General features: G+C 37.4%; 1 protein-coding gene across 1 annotated transcript in view; it reads left to right on the forward strand.

The window, feature by feature from the left end:
• The window catches only part of TICRR (TOPBP1 interacting checkpoint and replication regulator), a 50,947-nt gene that overhangs the window by 3,383 nt on the left and 28,227 nt on the right, over nt 1–19,337 (forward strand). The window contains exons 2-13 of the mRNA XM_082448917.1: nt 4,304–4,583; nt 5,633–5,871; nt 7,186–7,420; nt 8,381–8,510; nt 12,237–12,376; nt 13,196–13,414; nt 15,930–16,081; nt 16,691–16,788; nt 17,843–17,936; nt 18,027–18,106; nt 18,279–18,515; nt 19,032–19,125. Coding sequence (XP_082305043.1) covers nt 4,304–4,583; nt 5,633–5,871; nt 7,186–7,420; nt 8,381–8,510; nt 12,237–12,376; nt 13,196–13,414; nt 15,930–16,081; nt 16,691–16,788; nt 17,843–17,936; nt 18,027–18,106; nt 18,279–18,515; nt 19,032–19,125 — 1,998 coding nt within the window. The remainder of the gene's footprint in view (nt 1–4,303; nt 4,584–5,632; nt 5,872–7,185; nt 7,421–8,380; nt 8,511–12,236; nt 12,377–13,195; nt 13,415–15,929; nt 16,082–16,690; nt 16,789–17,842; nt 17,937–18,026; nt 18,107–18,278; nt 18,516–19,031; nt 19,126–19,337) is intronic.

The following is a 19,337-nucleotide window of genomic DNA, read 5'->3' on the forward strand; positions in this document are numbered from 1 at the left end:
GTCTTAGCAGTGAAATGCCACTGCTCTCTCTTCTGTGCCAGTTTAAATCACACTCATTCTTTAGGGCCTTTGCCCACATGGCAACTACTCAATCTCAACTTCTGAATTTCCAAACACTTTTGTGGCACTTACCCTTTCTCCATTATATGTTCCAGTCGTGCACTCCCTCACCTTCCATCTAGCCTAGAAATAACCTCAGAGGCAGGCACACACATCTCTGTATCTCCTGCAGATGTGTCGTTGCTTGTTATAGGTGTTCAGTAAATATTTGTTGACCAAATGAACAAATTCTTATGTACTTACAGTCCTAAATGGCTAATTTGGATTTTCGTTGAGGCAGTGGAGCCCCTGCTCCAGTGCTTAAGTATAAATTTCTACCTCCATCATTTTCTTCCTGTCACTTCATTTTGTCAATAAATAACTTCATTTGAGGAGCCACTACATTGAGTACCGACTACATTGTTTTAGCTGCTGGGGATGCGGTGGTCAGCAAAGTGGAGTTTACCTTCCGGGGGAAGATATATTAGACAGGTATGGTTAACAGATTAAACAGATAAACAAGTGATAGGATTTCAAATAATGCTCTCAAGAAAATAAAGCTGAGTAAGGGGCTGACCGTGGGGCAGAGGAAGTAGAAGCAGGAGACAGTTGTAAATAGGGTCGTAGTCAGGGAAGGCCTTTTTGAACAGAGAACTGAATGGTGAAGGAGGATAGTGAAGTTTGGGCAAGAACATTCCAGGCTAAGAGAAGAGCCAGTGTAAAGATTTGAGCTGGAAATGAGCCTAGTTTGTTTCAGAAACAAAAAGGCAAGGAATGCTGAAACCTAGTAGGCAAGGGCAAGCACGGTAGGAGAGGAAGTTAGAAGGTAGCAGGGGCATATCTGTAGGGCCAAGGTAATAAATTCAAATTTTGTTCTAATTGTTGGGAAAGTGGCTTAACCAGGTGAAAGATGTGATTGCATCTGTTGGAAACATATGTCACTAAAGCAGGGGTGGGTTAAATTGCAAGGTTGCAAATGGGAAATGAGCAGATACTTAACACAAATAATGATATAGTGGGTTAAAATTTCCAAATTGCTTTCACATGCAAAGCCTAAGGAAGACTTAGCAAATGCAACGTAAGGCAGCAGTGGCTGGTCAAAAGAAAAGGAGAAGGCAAAAGTGTTTAAGGGAATGGTAAACATTGACGGAGAAAATGGAATCCTATAACTTAGTTTGTTTAAGGCAGCAAATCAAGTGTTGGACACAATACACAACACACAAGGGCTCGATTTGGGATAGTTGATATTAAATCACATCAAAGACTTTATGCTGGAATTGTATTTTATCAAATACTGGCTAGAAATAAGTCTTAGCAGATTGGGCTTGGAGATTCTTTTTCTTTTTTCTGAATGGCATTAAAATAAGTAGGTTGACAGGATCTTTTTAAAGATTCTTCCAGTTCGCACATCCCATCATCTGTGGAGATGGGTCTTCTCTGAGGCTTCTTACATCTGTTATGTTGTTTCCCATAAGAAAAAGCCCATCAGATAATCTTAAGCTTTTCTGGAATTTTTTTTCTGGTGTAGATCTGTCTTTTCCTGTTCAAAAGCCTCTGCCTAGCCACACTGTGGAGGCAAAAGGGAGACTTAGGTTCTGTCCTTGGGGAGCTCTCACTACGAGGGTAGAGAGAAGAGAAGAGAAATTCCAGGGCCTGGCATGTGGAGCTTACAGTCTGGGAAGTAAAACTGGGATAAACAGACTCAGGGAGGAGGGAATCCAAGCACACAGAACTCTTGGCAAAGATATAGGATAGAAGGAAGCGTAAGAGACCTCTCTCACATTTTCCACTTTATGCCCCTGATTTACTCAACACATACCTGTTGTTGTACAAACTGCGAGGTATGCTGAGTACTGGGTGCACCATTAGTGAGCCAGACAGATGTGGTCCCTGCTGTCTTGGAGCTTATAGTCTTGTGGACATTTATAAATCCCTAAATTTGAAACTACCACTAGGACTTGTCTGTTACTTAGCCCATAATGTACATAAAAATGAAAAATGTAGCCATACTCTATATACTGGTTGTGGGTTTTTTTTTTTATCATGTTCATATATTTTTAATCAAAGCTGATGTCCTTTTCAGCTCCTTTTAAAGTTTTACTTTTCATTTGCCAAGCAATTTTTTTTTCCTGGCCGGTCCTCTGACTGAAATAATTTCAACAAATTTTTTGTTTCCCTTTGGCAGAAAATCCTAATCAGGATCTATGATACCTGAACAGGCTTACCATTCTCCCCCTTGGCAGTGAGCACAGGTGTGGATATATGGGTGGTAACATCAAATACTAATTGATTAATCTACCACAGCATTTTCCAAACTGATAGGCATAACCAAAACAAAAGTTTGGCAGTACATTGCTTATCTTCACTACATGTGATAGTTTCTGTTGTGCTCTGATGTTTTCTTTCCGGGTTTTTTTTCTTTAACACTGATCTTAAACCATTCAGTTGATTCGTCACAGGGTCCATCCAAGTTCATCAGGATCACGATCCTCATTTTAAAAGCACGATCCAAGAGAGCCGTGGGTTCTTAGACTGGACTGTCATTGCCTTGCTGTGAACTGGGGCACCCTCTGAACTTCAATATAATGGAAAGTTTGGAGAGGACCTAGAAGACCCTTCCAGTTCTGATTTTTCACATTCACATAGCAATTTATGGTTCACAGTTGTCAACTCACCTGTGGAGTAGGCAAAGCAGCATGATCAATGTATTCTAGGGTAGGTTCTCCTTCATGTTGCCATAGTACCTGAATATTGTCATGGCATATTGTGATTGTGAGTTAAATATTTCATGTTATTGCTTTTTTACGCACCCCACCCTTGACTTTAAGATCATAGAAGACAGGGACTATGTCTTGCTAGTTCATGGTATTATCAACCTGGGTCCTTGGACTCTTTAAGCAATAGAAATTGATAAGAGGCCAGATGAGAAATGCAGGCAAGGCTTTATTGGGACTCGTGCTGCACAAGGGAGCAAGAACAAGAAACAGGGGCCCTTCCTACTCCCCAGAGAGGGGCAGGGGCCTGGTTCCTTAAATGGGGGTGTAGCCCACCAGATTGGTGGGCTGGGCAGGAGGCATAGCTTAGGTGGTCTGTGCACCCCCTTGGTGCTGTGTGCAGGGATCATACTCAGTACCCTGCTTTTGCTCTCAGCACCTCAGAAATGGCAGTTGATTTGTGGCCTTTTTGTATCCTATACATAATTGTCCTGACTGCATGCAGTTATTTTTAGTCCCTTCTAGTTTCTTTGTATTCGTTTGTCCAGGTGCAAGCACTCCAATAAAGGGTCCCATGTCCCAGCCTATCTCAATGGCACATAAAGGTTGCTCAATAAAAGTTTGCCGAAAGAAGGTTGGATGAAGAGTCAGCTATGTGTGAAGGAGTGAGGAATGGCTTTTACAGAGACAGCAGGGTTTGAGCTAGATAATGAAGTATAATAAGCATCCAGTTGGTGAAGATGGAAGGGGAATACACAGCAAACAGCACCGGCAAAAACATGGAAGCATTGTAAAATGTGGCATGTTCAGGAAACAGCAAATGATTCAGGGTGCCAGGAAGGTAGGGATGGGTGAGGAAAGGACAATGTGTTTGGAAAGATTGTTTAGAGCTGGGCTGTAAAGGGCTTTATGGCTATACTGTAGGGCAGCGGGAAGCCCTTCAGAGTTTTTACAGAAGTAGCATGATCGGATATGTAGTTTCGAAGAATACTTCTTAAAACAAAGGAGGAAAGATTGGAGGCAGAGCACAGACTCTGTAAGCTGCAGTTAAGGGTCCAGACTTCAGTGAAAACACTGAAGATAGAACTGAGAAGACCTGTTTGGTCTCCACACAGACCCGTGGGTGCGGGCAGGGTGGGTGAGTCAGTGGTGATCACCCTCTAAGGGAGGTGCTCCTGCCTCTCTCCTGTGACACTTGGCCGCTGTTGTGTTCTGGAGGACTTGATTTTTTTTATTAATGTGTAATGACTTTGCATTCCTTCTAACGTTTTATGATTTATCCCTCGTGAGTTGCATCACTTCTGCTCCTTGACAGAAGATAGAATTGAAGTGCTATTTTTACTAAATAGGTGCTTTCTTGAAGGCATATTATATAGCAGTTATTCAAGTAATGGGATGCTGGCCATTATTTGTGTTTGATTCAACAAATACATTAATTGTGTAATTTGATCCTTTAATGTACATATCAACTTTACTTTCTCCTGATTTCCCTTAGCTTAATGAATGCCTAACTTACAATAACCCAAGGTTCTTTGTGATTTTTATTTTAGTTGTGGGAATCTCCGGACCACCTTGGGTACTGGACAGTATGTGAACTGCTCCACCATGTAGGAGGCACTGTCTTGCCATTTGAAACTTTCAGCCAGGATTTTACTAAAGCTGGGGAAACACTGCTTGGTAGTGAAAGAAAGCTGTCAAGGGAACCTCACCTCTCTTCGTGGATTTCAACTCTGCCAACTGATTCTACTTTAAACTGTTTGCTCTATAATTCTCCTGAGTATGAAGCCTCATTTCCACGGGTGGAAGGAACATTATTTTTCCCTGTTGAAGGTAAGCAAATAATACTTGGGGCCGGGGGAGGAGTGGTGATGGGGTGGTTGATCTGGGTTTCATTCATTTCTGCAAGGCAGGCCCATGAATTCTTTAGAATTTAGAATTTCCAGCGGCCTAGGCACTCCATTAACGCTTGTCATTGAAAGATATCTAAGCAAAATCAGAGATACCACAGGAAACGACTGAAGTTTGGTACAACTGTAAGCCCATGTAAAAAGGACAAGTGAATGTTTTTAAAGAGTTTCCCAACTTTTTGCAAAGAAGGATAATATTGCTCAGGTGCCCAAGCAAATGGGTAGTAAGGTTTCACTGCTTCATAAAAGAGACTGATAAATTGAAGATCATAGAAAATCAGTGACTGACTAAGAGAAGAAATAACAAATTAGTCAATTGAAGCAGAAAATGGTGCCTGGTACCAGGAAGAGCCAGCACGTTGGAATCTTCATAAATTTGCTTTATCATATGATTTGCTATATAGTGAATCTAATTTCTGAATCATTATGTAGTCACATAAATAATACCATATAGAGATATGTACATAAAACTATATTATACACTATGGACAATTTAAGGAAATTTCAAGAGTACTTTTGAAACTTTCAGCCAGGATTTTACTAAAGCTGGGGAAACACTGCTTGGTAGTGAAAGAAAGATGTTAAGGGAACCTCACCTCTCTTCATGGAAAGCAGTTTTGTCTTACATGGTCTTTAGAATTTAAACTCGTAAGATAGGATGTACTGTATTTTCTGGATTTAAGAAGCAGTGGGTTGTGTGTGTGTGTGTTTATTGCTTGAATACTTATTTCTAAGTCATAATTACTGAGAAGTTCTGAAATCAAGTCACACCATTGTAATTCCAGTCATATACAGCTTTTCCTATAGAACTGAATGAACTTACTATGATAGCAGTAGAATGAGCGTTGAAGTGTGAACTAAGTGACAATACTAGTACCTCGGCTGGCAATCTAATTTTTTTTTCTTACTATTAAATCTCTTATTAGAAGCTATTTCTTATATTAGAATTTCAATATTCTTTATTTCGAACAGGCAAAGAGATTCAAGAAACATGGACAGTTACTCTAGAGCCCTTGGCCATGCATCAGAGACATTTTCAGAAACCAGTCAGAATTTTTCTAAAAGGCACAGTGACCCAGTGGTCCCTCCCAGCAAGCTGCACTTTGGGCACTGATAGCTGGATGCTACAAAGTCCAGAGGGTAACAAATCAACTCAAAGGATGTTATTTCAGCAGTTGGTAAACAGGCTGACTGCTGAAGAGTTACATCTGGTAGGTATCTTTCACGTTATTCTAGTCTAATCACACACTGGTAAAGTGAAATAAGTGCATTTATGAAATGCCAAGGAGTGCCCTACATAATACAGTCTCAGTGAAACATGATATTTTTGCAAGTATTATAGCATCGTGACAATGCTCATTAGTGAAGAAACAGCTTATAAAAATTGTATGTACCTTGAATCCAATTAAACCAAATTATATTCACATAGGGAAGAGGCAGTGGGCCAAATGGAATGATTATATTAGGGCAGTGAAGTGATGGGTGGTTTCTCATTTTTTAAATGTTGCATTATGTATTTATTACTTTTACGTAATAAATATATTTCATTTTTTAAAAAAACCCTACATTGTAAAATCAGATATACTAGTGTCCAGTAGTTATACAAATTTAGTAATGTCTTCTGAAAAGGAACACATACATACCCAGATTTGATATAAATTTAGTAATGTCTTCTGAAAAGGAATACATACATATCCAGATTTGATATAAAGGTGATGCTAATTTTTTAACTACCAGTAATTCCTTACCTTACTTGTCTTTTGCTTTTGTAACCTCAGAAAGCTTCTATCTTCTGGATTCCACTGTAAAACATTCCAGAGAAAACTGGGTAGTCATTTGGACAGATGTTGTTCTAAGAGTTGTGTGCTCTGACAGAGCACTGGAGTCAGGGAGTCAGGTGACCTGGATTAGATCTCAGCTCTGCTGCCCACCATGTGATCTGAATAAATCCCCTTAAGTGGTAGAATTGATTCCTGGTTAAGAGCATGGGTTTAAAATTCATACACTCTTGGCTTCTGCCTCTTATTAACTGGGTGACAAACAGGTTGCTTATTGCTCAACCTCAATTCCTCCTCTATAAAATGGGGATAATAATTTTTTTTTTTTTTTTTTTTTTTGCTGTGCCTCATGGCATGCAGGATCTTAGTTCCCCAACCAGGGATCGAACCCATGCCCCCTGCAGTGAAAGCACAGAGTCTTAACCACTGGACCGCCAGGGAAGTTCCAATAATAATCATTTTTACTTCAGAGTGGTTATGAGAATCCAGTGAGTTATAATAAGTACATAATAAGTGCTTAGTAAATATTCCTAATAACCTTAGGTTTTTCTTATCTGTAAATTGAGGGATTAGGATTAGATGATGAGTAAATTCAATTCTAGCACTAATATCCGTGAAGTCTGTCTTTTCCAGTTTTCTCTTTTATATTAATCATTGGATGAAACTATCATTCTGTCTCTTACTAAACTACATGCCTTTTTAGACATATGTCAACAATATCCCCACTAATTAGATCTTCTTATGTAGGTTACCAGTGTGGACCCTGGTGAAGGCTGGCCCCCCATCACTGGAGTTATTTCCCCCTTCTCTGCCAGTGCTACAATTCTCACTGTGTTCCACACCAAGGAGACTGAATTTCAAAGACATTTTCTCCAAACAGTTGTGGCAGAGAGCCCCCAGGATTTAGCTTCCCTTTTTTCTGAGGTTGTGGATGGTGTATTGAATCAGATTCACAATTCACTTGAAGATCCTGCTACCTCAGGTAAGCTTCTGAACCAATAGCTACCATACTCTAGGTTAGTGGTTTACCATCTTTTCTAGCAACATAACTTTTTTTCAGTGTGCTCTTAGTAGAGCCCAATATCTGTTATAAAACAGATAAAAGTAGGCTACAATATTTCTGGCAGTTTAAATCATTATTTATAGAAATCCTGAAGCACTTCTGAGGAGGCCAAAGGCTCTGTGAAACCAGTTTGAAATCGAAGGTATAAGAGGAAACCTGGTTTTTAATATGTTTAATAAAGTCTGCACGTAAAACTGTTATGATTCTGTCTTCCTTCCACTTTGTTGCACTGTTACTGATATGATACAAACCTTATTTATGCTAGATAGATATAAATATAATCAATTCGATATTTCTTCCATTCATATTTACTCAGTAGATTTATTGAGTGCCTGCTGTATGTCAGGCTCTGTTCCAGGGGCTGGGAGTACATCAGAGAACGAAATAGACAAAGGTCTCTGTTCTTAAGAAGCTTATCTAGTCAGGGGAGACAAGACAATAAATTAAATAAGGAAATTATATAGTATGTTTGAAAGAGTTAAGTGCTATAGTTATAAAGCAGAGAAAAAGGAATGGGGAGTGTTAAAGGATAGGAGGGTTGTAATTTTAAACAGGCCTTGTTAAAAAAAGTGATATCTGAGCAAAGGCTTTGAAGGAAGTGATAGGGAGACAACATTGTAGAAGCAACAGTAAGTGCCAAGGTTTGTGTGTCTGGTGTGTTGGAGGAACAGTGAGGAAGCCCGTGTTTGCAAATTTTTCATAGACAACATAGGCCTGTTGGGATTGGGGATGCAGCTGAAGGAACATTGTTAACAATGCTGCTTTGTATGTCCTTTGGAAGAATGCAGTCAGTCCAAGGGAGGAGCAAGTGCTTGGAATTCTCTGCTTTGCTTCTAATGCCTCTTTTCCTCTCCCATCTCTGCTCCTTTGTTTCTGTAGCTCCGCCTACTCCAGAATGGGCCCAGCAGGAGCTTGGCCGCACAGCTCCCTGGAATTCCGCTGTTGTGGAGAAGTGGTTTCCTTGCTCTAACTTTAGTGGTGCCAGTTCAAATTTGATGGAGTCATTTTGGTAAAACTTATTTTTTTCTCTGGGTATTGATTATTGAAGTCAGCTCTCAGTTATCTGCATGTGAGTTTGTTGTTGTTTTTAACAGACCACCTTTTTTGAGTATAGTCCAATAATATTAAAAACTAATTACAAATGGAGAATATTGTTTAGTGGGTATAGAGTTTCAGTTTTACAAGGTGAATTCTGGAGATGGATGGAGATGATGGTATTATGAATATACTTAATACCACTGAACTATGTACTTAAGAGCGATTAAGATGATAAATTTATGTTGTGTATTTTATCAGAACTAAAAATTTAGAAAAAGTTAATTACAAAAACAAAATACACTCATAGATGTCAGAAAATATTTAGTATTAAATTTCAATAAAAAAGGAAAATAGCAAACTTGAATAATGCAGCTAAATTAATACTTAAAGGAAAATTTTTAGTATCTTTTGAAGAGAAAAATTAAAAACCAATTAGCTAAGACCAACACATGAAATAATACAAGAGAGTAAACCCAAAAATTAAAAAAAGAAGGCAATAATAAAAATAATAAATCAGGGCTTCCCTGGTGGCGCAGTGGTTGAGAGTCTGCCTGCCAATGCAGGGGACACGGGTTCGAGCCCTGGTCTGGGAAGATCCCACATGCCGCGGAGCAACTAAGCCCGTGAGCCACAACTACTGAGTCTGCGCGTCTGGAGCCTGTGCTCCGCAACAAGAGAGGCCGCGATAGTGAGAGGCCCGCGCACCACGATGAAGATTGGCCCCCGCTTGCCACAACTAGAGAAAGCCCTCGCACAGAAACGAAGACCCAACACAGCCATAAATAAATAAATAAATAAATTAAAAAAAAATAATAATAAATAAAAATAAAAAATAAAATAAAAAAATAATAAATCAAATAGAAATCAAGAGAAACAAAAGATGATTCTTTGAGAAGCCAAATAAAATAATCTATAGCAAGATTGAGCTACTTGTATGAGCAGTCATAAATAATATTGGAAATGTAAAAGATATGGCAGAAATTCAAAATATTAAGAAGTAAAGTTGAGGTTTATTTTTTCCATAAAGATACCCAGTTGTTCCAACTCCATTTGTTAAGACAATCTTTTTCTCAATCACTGTGGCACCTTTGTCAAAATCAGTTGACCACCAATGTGCAGGTCTATTTCTGGAAAGAGTCTAGTCCAGAAATTATGTTAATACCACATTATCTTGAGTAGTGAAATCAGGTAGTCTGTGTCCTCTCAACTTTGTTCTTTTTTTTTTCTCAGAATTGCTTTGGTTATTTTAGACCCTTTGCATTTCCATGTAAATTTTAGAATCAGCCTGTTTCCACACACCCAAAAAAAGCCTGCTAGGATTTTTGATTGAGTGTGTATTGAGCTTATAGGTCCACTTGGGAAGAACTGACATCTTATAATAATGAGTCTTCTGATTCATGGACATGGTATAGCTCAAAAAGGCTAAGAGCATAACAGGTGCACCTTCCCATATGAGATAGCAAAATTTACCATAAAGCTCTAGTAAATAACATAGTGTGGTATCGGTGCAAGGATCAACAGATAGACCAGTGGAGTAGAAGCAGCAGGGAAAGAATAGACTATTCAGTAAATGGTGGTGTTGATGATTGGCTATCCAGAAGAGAAAAGATAAAAAATTAGATTTCTACTTCACAGCATACATAATGATAAATTCCAAATAAACTGAAAAACCAAACGTGAAAAGTAAAAACTTTAAAATTGTAAGAAGGAGAAACACGAGAGAAGATTAGGCTAAGGGTGGATTTCTCAAATAAGACCTAAAAAATTCAAACCATGAAGGAACATATATGACTATAATGAATTTTAAAATGTTTATATGATGACTAGTCATAGACTCAGGTAGCTGTAATCCATATAACCAGCAAAGGATTAGTATCCAAATTAGTACAGATCTCCTAAAAATAAGAAATCCAATAGAAAATCGGGCAAAGAATGTGAACAAGCGGGGTTTCCCTGGTGGCACAGTGGTTAAGAATCCACCTGCCAATGCAGGGGATGCGGGTTTGATCCCTAGTCCAGGAAGATTCCACATGCCGCGGAGCACCTAAGCCCATGTGCCATAACTGCTGAGCCTGCGCTAAGCCCACGAGCCACAACTAATGAAGCCTGCGCACCTAGAGCCCATGCTCTGCAACAAGAGAAGCCACCGCAATGAGAAGCCTGCGCACCGCAACGAAGAGTAGCCCCCGCTCGCCGCAACTAGAGGAAGCCCGTGCGCAGCAACAGAGACCCAACGCAGCCAAAAATAAATAAATAAATTTTTTAAAAAATTGTGAACAAGCAATTCAGATGAGGAAATCCAACAGAGCAGTAATTTGGAAAGATACTCAGTGTAGGCAAGTGGAAATTAAAACCACAACATGGAAAAACCCACCAGGTTCTATTTTATACCTATTAGATTGTCAAAAATTAGCATGTGGGGAAATGAGCACATTTTAGATGGTAGAAGTGTTAAATGGTTACCATTTTAGAGAACAATGTTCCTAGTAAAGCAGAAACTTCACATACTCTGACACTCAGCAATTCTACTTCTAGGTGTCTGCACTGAAGAAATTTTTGCACAAACACAAGGAGGGCTGTGCTAGAATGTTCATTTCCAGTGGAAAGAACTAGCAGACTCTCAGCAGGGAAATGGATAAATAAATTACAGTATCATTATACAATAGAATATTATACATACATTAGTAAAACGGAATAAACCAGAGCAACACGTGAAAAATATGTTGAGTGCAAACAAAATTGCCAAAGGATGGTGTTGTATGATACCATTTTCATAAGATTTACAACATATGAAACAGCATTTTGTTCGTTTTGTTACATATGTATGTCTCTGTAAATAAGGTGCACACAAATCTAGGAATACCTCTGGGAGGAAGGGATGGGAAGAAATTGGGTGAGGCTTTCTCTGTGTCCATGATGCTTAATTTCATTTTAAAAAAAATCTGAAGCAGATACAGTAAATTAACAGGGGGAAAAAGCAACCCTCCTCACTGCTCAAGGAAATACCAGCACACTTAAGAGAATTAGTCTGCTTCAGACCTGCTGCTTGTATGAACTAATTCAACTAATGGCACCATAACTTTCTCCTACTTTTAAGTCAGATGATATCAGATAATGGAAGATAATGAAATAGAAATAATACATTTTGAAAGTTGTGCTATTTTCATTATTTCCTTAGTGACTGATATTTAGCTCTAGGCGGAAAAGCAGTTAATAACTAATCATCTCCCCTGCCCTGTTTCTTTCCCTGCTCATCAATCCCAAATTAGTTTACTAGAGTGTGAAATAATTATTTAAAAGTTATTCTGATACTCACTACACTGTATTACATCATCTTGTACTTTAATGTATGGAAACTGGGTAAAAATTATGGAAGCCCAGAAGTGAGTGAAATAGTTGCCATAATTAGACATGTACCCTAGGACATGAAGAATCTTATTAATAAAAGTCAATACTGTATGTATTAATACATAAATGGTTTTGTGAACAGGTAGCTTCTGCCCCTGAATTTATACAAATCATAAATGAGAAGAGGGACATTTTCCCTCCTGAGAAAAAATACTTTTGAAGGCATCTTGTGGAGACATCTTTTGACTAGCTTTTAAAAGGATAATGAATATTGCTGTTGCTTTGTTTTTAAAGCATTTTGGAAAATCAGAATTTCAACTTTGTACTAGACATCTTGACTTATTCACAGGTTACTACAGGCTGCCTCATCTAATAAGGAAGAGCCTTCCAAAACTGAAAGTGAATTGACACGTTGCCTCTCTGAGCTCTACCAGAGAAAGTCTCGTGAAGAATACACTGTGTCCAATCAGGAAGACAGCAAAAAGAAGCGTAAGCACATAGAAAGGCTGTTTCTTACAGTCTTTTTTGACACTGTATGTTTTACAAGATTGATATTCCTTAAAATGGAGTTGAAATGGTAACTGAATAAAGGACAAGTTCTTATATTTCATATTTGAAAATAATTACATTAGTACAGTAGTGATTTTAAAAATCTCCCACAATCCTACCTTCTTAATGAATTAAACCATTTTTGTTTTTAGTTATAACAGAAATTTAAATACAACTTTGTGTGCTGCTTATAAATACTTGTTCATCTGCTACTTTGCTTTTTTAGTTACCTCATTGCTTAACAAAATTTGCAAATTTCTTATGTTGTTGAACATGTAGATTGTTTTCAGTTTTCACCATTATAAATAATACTATAGTGTACATCATGCATATGATTTACCTTTGAGTGATTTCCTTAGTATAAGTTTCCATGAACAAGTTATTCATGGAAAAGGGAGCTCTGGATGCAGACTGCTTAATTGCCTTTCAAAAGAGTTTCATCACAACTCTGTGACTACTGGGTAACACCAAAATGAGTCTGCTCGGCATTTGTCTGTTGTCTGTTTGGCATTAGATGTAAAAATCATCTAACCACCTTGAGATATTTAGTTCTTAAACTTCAGTTAAAAAAAGAGCTCCCTTTCTACCCTGTGTTGTAGGTAGAAAGAGATGCAAGAACTACCTAATTCAGATCATTCTGAATGGATATACTTCATTTCAGTATTCCTTCACAGAATATTTCATATGAATTAAAGTAGTTCTTGATTCCACAGAAGTAAAAGTTACTTTACTTTTCTTCCCACGATGTCGTTTTGATAGGAGGTGTCCCTCGTACTCCAGTGAGGCAGAAGATGAATACCATGTGCCGTTCCTTGAAGATGCTGAATGTTGCAAGACTGAATGTAAAGGCTCAGAAGTTACATCCAGATGGCAGTCCAGACACAGCTGGGGAGAAAGGGATCCAAAAGATAGCCAATGGAAGAACAGCAGATAAATTGGAAAACAAAGGAAGGACACTGAGAAGTTCTAAACCTAAAGGTATTCGTCAGTTCCATTGCATTTTGGTATCTAAATTCATGTTTACTCTTCTGTACTCTCATATTTTTAAGTTTTAATCATATCCCTCGCTTAATGAACATTTATTGGCTATCTACTGTATGTCCACAAGTGTGTTATGGGGAGTACAGTAAATAATAAGATAATTTCCTCTCCTTAGATTTATGATCCAGCTACAAAGAATAATAATGAACATATATATATATATATATATATATATATATACACACACATACATATACACAACGAATTGGTAAAATGAATACGTAAGAGAGCCAAGAGACTGTAACAGAAAATACTTGTTCATTTTGGAAGTAAAGACATCCTAGGAGTCAAGAAAGGGAAAGTCCAGTCTTGAGCAGAACAGGCTGAGAAGACTTTTACGGAGCCAGTGGAGCCCAGGTTAGACTTTGAAGACTGAGCAGAGTTTAGAAGGCAGAAAGGTAAAAGAAGTGTGTGCTAGATGGAGGATTAGCATAAGCAAAGTCACAAAGAAGGGCTGTGTCTTGGCCCTTTAAGTGGTTAAAGAAGTTAAGTGGTTAAAGAAGTTTTATACATTTGTAAATAAAGAGAAAGGAAAAGGTTCGTGAATAATCTAGGGTTAGATTATTGAGGTCTTTCAAAGTCAGGCAGAAGAATTTAGTCCAGTAGCTTTTATTTTCCTATTTGTTTTTTTCTTCTTTAAAAATGGATTGAATTACAGTATGTTTCTCATTCTCAGGATACATTCTTAGCTTACACTGACAGTGCCAGTACTGTGGGGTGATTGTGACAATAGCTTATGAACTTTGGGCAATAATTACCTGATGTCACCTTTGAGTTCTTTTGAAAATTCTGGAATGAAAGTTTTCTGCTTCTTTAAACATTTTTTTTTTCCTGTGGAATACTGTATCATAGATGATAATCAGTTTGAGTGAGATAGCACATCTTTGATGAGCTAGTATGGTATACCAGAATGCGGATGGGAGAGCAGAATTAACAGTAATGCAAGACAATGTGGCATTAGCATAATTTCTGGACTAGATCCTTTCCAGAAATAGACCTGTACAACAGTGGTAAATTGATATTTGACAGTAGTGCCCCCAGCAATTCAACAGGACAAGGATAATCTTCAAAAGATAGTGTAGGAATAATGATATGTTTATGGAAAAATTGAACTTAAACCTTATCTCTTAATAGTATTTTGAATTTCTGCTTTATTTTCTCGAATCATCTTTGTTTTTGTTGCTCTCTCATTTCTTTTTTTCCTACTTAATTCATTTCTGTTTTTATCTTTATTATTGCCTTCTTTATTATTTGGATTTACTCTTTTGTGTTATTTCTTATGTTGGACCCTTAGCTAATTTGGTTTTGAATTTTTCTTTAAAAAGATAATTTGTCTATAAATTTTCCTTTAGGTATAAATTTAGCTGCATTATATAAGTTTGCTGTATTCCGTTTTCATTGATACATCTAAATATTTTCTGACATCAGTAATAGAAGGGAGTGATTTATTTTTGTAATTAGCTTTTAATTTTTTTGGACTGTGCACAGTGTGTTCTGTAAGATATTGAATCTTTAATATTTGTTGAAACTCTATGGCCTAATATGTGATTGTTTTGTTAATATTCCATGTGTACTTGAAAATAATGTGTATTCTCTAATTTTGGGGTACTTGGTCCATACATATTCATCTTAATATTTGAATATTCAAAATTCTTATTAATTTTTTTCTACTTAAAAGAATCTATAACTGAGATGATTGTATTATAGTCTTCCACCATGTAGATTTGTCTAAATTTCCTTGCAGTTCTGCCAATTTTTGCATCATATATTTTGAGGCTTTCTTTTTAGGTCCATACAAAATCATTTATGTTTTCCTTGTGATTATACCTCTATTCCTTTATTTCCAATGTTTCTTTGTCATGTGTTTTGGGTATGTCTTTTGTAAACAGCATAATTTTTTTTTTAACCCAATCTGACAGTTTCTATCTTTTATTTAACCAGTGTATTCGTAAAATAAATATTTATAATTATTATGATTACTGATAACCTATGGTGTATTTTAGTGTCTTATTTTGTGCTTTCAATTGTTTTTTTCCTTTCTAGCAGGCTATGGGATTAATCAAGTTTTCTTTATGCATCTTTTTCCTTTCTGCTAGGTTTGGAGGTTGTATAGTTTATTTCTTCTCCATTACTGGTTATCCTTAAATTTATAACATGTACACGTGATTTGCAAACCCTTAAAATTAATCACTATCTCTGAACTTTTTAACCTCAGCATTTTTGACATTTTGGACCAGATAATCCTCTGTGAACTATAAGATGTTTAGCAGCCTTCCTGGCCTCCACCCCATTAGATGCCAGTAGTACCCTCCCTCTCCCCACCAGTCACTGCCACCCAGACATAGCCAGATGTCCCCTGGGCAGCAAAACTTCCCAGTTGGTAACCACTGGCTTAAACAATACAATGACTTCAGCTGGGTCTGATGATCAATTTGACTTTTTTTTCCCACAGATTTTAAAACTGAGGAGGAGCTACTATCTTACATACATGAAAATTACCGAAAGACTGTGGCCACAGGAGAAATCGTGTTGTATTCATGTGCTCGGAACATGATCTCAAACATTAAAGCATTCCTAAAGTCCAAAGGCACCAAGGAATTAGAAGTAAGGGAATCCGGATATTGTTGTTTGTCATAACAATGTTAGTTGCTTGTTGGTGGGTCTGGCTCATATGTCTTGGAAAATATCTGTTATGCAGTGCACATTTCAAAAATGATGAGTGAGGGGGTGAGCACAGTTCTAGGTCTTGGAAGATGGACATGGTCCACTGAGAAGGCAGAAATCAAGGAAACGGGCCAGGTGGGAGTAATTACATGTACTTCCCTTCCAATGAAAGCTCTGTCCTCATCTAAGTTGCATGTTAGCTGCATGAATTAAGCCAGTGGTTCTTAACCCTGGCTGCACTTTAGAGTCACCTGGAACATTTCTTTAAAATGTTGATTCATTTTGCTTAGACTTCTCAATCACTACTTTATGGAATCTTCCTTTTATGAAAGTTCAAATCTGCAGGCTTGCTGTATCCATGCCCACTTGCTCTCAAATACTTTTCTACATGTTCTTTTAAAAAATATAAAAGAATATTACACTATTTTTCATTCAAATGAAAGAAAGAGGATGTACTTCCCTTCTTAGGGCATTAGTCAGCTGTGAAGAAATTAGAAATAATGATAAGCATTAATATTAATATTCTCCTATGTAATTTTGTATTTTCAGATGAACTGCCTACATCAAGTAAGAAACAACCTCTTGAAAACTAGCAAAAGTCTTCGACAGAATGTAGGAAGACTGGATAAAGAAGATAAAGTCAGAGAGTAATTAACTTCCTTTTTAATTTTTTTAAAGATTTATTTATTATGATTTTTAAATTTTTTTTAATTTTTGGCTGCATCGGGTCTTAGTTGCGGCATGCGGGCTCTTCCTTGCGGTCCGTGGGCTTCCTTCTAGTTGTGGCGTGTGGGTTCCAGAGCACGTGGGCTCTCTAGTTGAGGTGCACGAGCTCAGTAGCTGTGGCATGTGGGCTTAGTTGCCCCGCGGCATGTGGGATCTTAGTTCCCTGACCAGGGATTGAACCCGCGTCTCTTGCATTGTAAGGCGGATTCTTTTCCACTGGACCAACAGGGAAGTCCCCTTTTTTTTTTTTTTAAACCATTACTCCAAAACAGAGCTCCCAAGATTTACTTGTATCAATTAAATATTTCATTTTTAAAAAATTCTTTTCCATTATGGTTTATTATAGGATATTGAATATAATTCCCTGTGCTACACACTAGGACCTTATTTGTTTATCTTTTTTTAAAAATTTTTATTGGAGTATATAGTTGCTTTACAATGTCATTGTTTATCTATTTCATATATAATATAGTTTGTATCTGCTAGTCCCAAACTCCTAATTTATCCCTCCCCCATGCCCTTAGCCCTTTGGTAACCATAAGTTTGTTTTCTATGTTTGTGAGTCTGTTTCTGTTTCATAGGTAAGTTCATTTGTGTCGTATTTCAGATTCCACATATAAGTGATATATGTTTTACTCTTTCTGACTTACTTCACTTAGTATGATAATCTCTAGGTCCATTCCTATTGCTGCAAATTGGATTATTTCATTTTTCTTTTTAATGGCTGAGTATATATCAGTTTAAAATAGATTGCCAATTGCTTGAAGAGGCTTTTGTAGCTGATTCTCTATAATGTTCTAACATTCAGTTTGCAACACCTGTTTACCTAATAACCATACTGCTATTTAGAAAGCAATGGCTCTTCTTTTTGGTTGTTGTTTCTTATGTAAACAGATCTCTGCATAAGGAGGGAACTTTCATTTCAGTTAAGTGACACTCAAAGCAGATAAAACCAAGCTTTTTTTTTCTCTCAAGGTGCCAGCTCCAGGTATTTCTTCATTTGGAGATGTGTCGGCAGTGCCCTTCAGTATATGAACATATAGATGAAATGGAGCAAGTAATGGAGGAGGCAAGTATACTGCTTAGTGCCACTGGGGATGTGCTGTAGATGCATTCAGCTTCCTGCAGAGGCCATGTGGTAATTTTCTAAAATCTTCAGGTGACAGATATGCTGCGCATGGTGTATTTAACTGAAGATTCGGCATACCTAGCAAAATTTCTGGAAGAAATTTTGGAATTGTAAGTTTGATGACTACTAATTTAAATTTAAAATAATTTTACCAAGAACTTATATAGGTATTGTCTCAGAATTGTAGAATTGTAAGGACTATTTCTCATGCTGGGTGAGGAAAGGAGTAGAGAGGGTGGAATGGTGACTGACTGTTCCATATTTAATCAATCTATTCCACAGGTATATTGATTCAATCCCAAAGATACTTGGAAATCTTTACGACAGCCTAGGATTTCTGATTCCTCAGAAGCTGGCTCGTGTCCTTCCTACAGATTTTTTCGGTGATGACTCCATGACGCAAGAGAGCAAATCACCCCTTTCTGTGCCTCTTATGTCAAATGCTCATAGGTCAGTGTCGGGTGGCACTGAATCTGACCAACTGGAGGAGCTTCGTACCAGATCAGCTAAGAAGAGAAGGTAGGAGCTCAAGGAATTAAAGGAATTACTTGCACTGTTACAGTTCTGGTATAGGGTATGTTTAAGCCATATTCCAGTTGTCTTTGTCTATAATTTATTGAATTAGTAGTTGCCCTTATGTCTGAATCACAGAAGCCAATTATTAGAGTTCTTAACAAGGAGCATCTGACACTCTTTATATTATCTGGGGAACATATAGTCTTGTATTGTGTAGGCACAGACCCCTCTTGACTCTCCACATGGGGTCTCCAAGAACTAGGAGCCTTCCATGAGATAAGCTTAGGGTTTCAGCTTACTTTGTATATATTCCATGATGCTCTTCGTTGTTCATAACTAGTTAAATTTATAGTTGTTACTTTTAGAAATTCTGGGATTGACTTGTTTTACTGTAAGTTCAGGCCAACCTCAAAATAACCGACTTTTAAGTGTTTTATTTTAAACTTTAGTTCCATTCTCGTCTAACTAGCTGTAACCTGTTTTCAGTGTATATTGACTGTTTCTTTCTATTTTTAAAAGGAAAAATGCAATAAGACATAAAAGCATTGCAGAGGTTTCACAAAATCTGCGACAAATTGAAATTCCCAAGGTATCCAAGAGAGCTACGAAAAATGTAAGTCATTTCCAGGAGATAGAAAGTGGTATCACTTTGGGCATGAGTTCATACAATAAATAAGAATGAAACACACGGTGTCTTTACTTTTAAGAAATGAGCATTGGAGGATACAGAAATAAAATTAGGTATTTTTATGAATGTGTCTACAACTGTAATCTAAGGAATAAAGAAATATAAGTTTATTAAAGATTAATCATTTTTCCCAGAAG

This window comes from Balaenoptera physalus (assembly GCF_965194825.1).
Source record: "Balaenoptera physalus genome assembly, chromosome: 2".
NCBI lineage: Eukaryota > Metazoa > Chordata > Mammalia > Artiodactyla > Balaenopteridae > Balaenoptera > Balaenoptera physalus.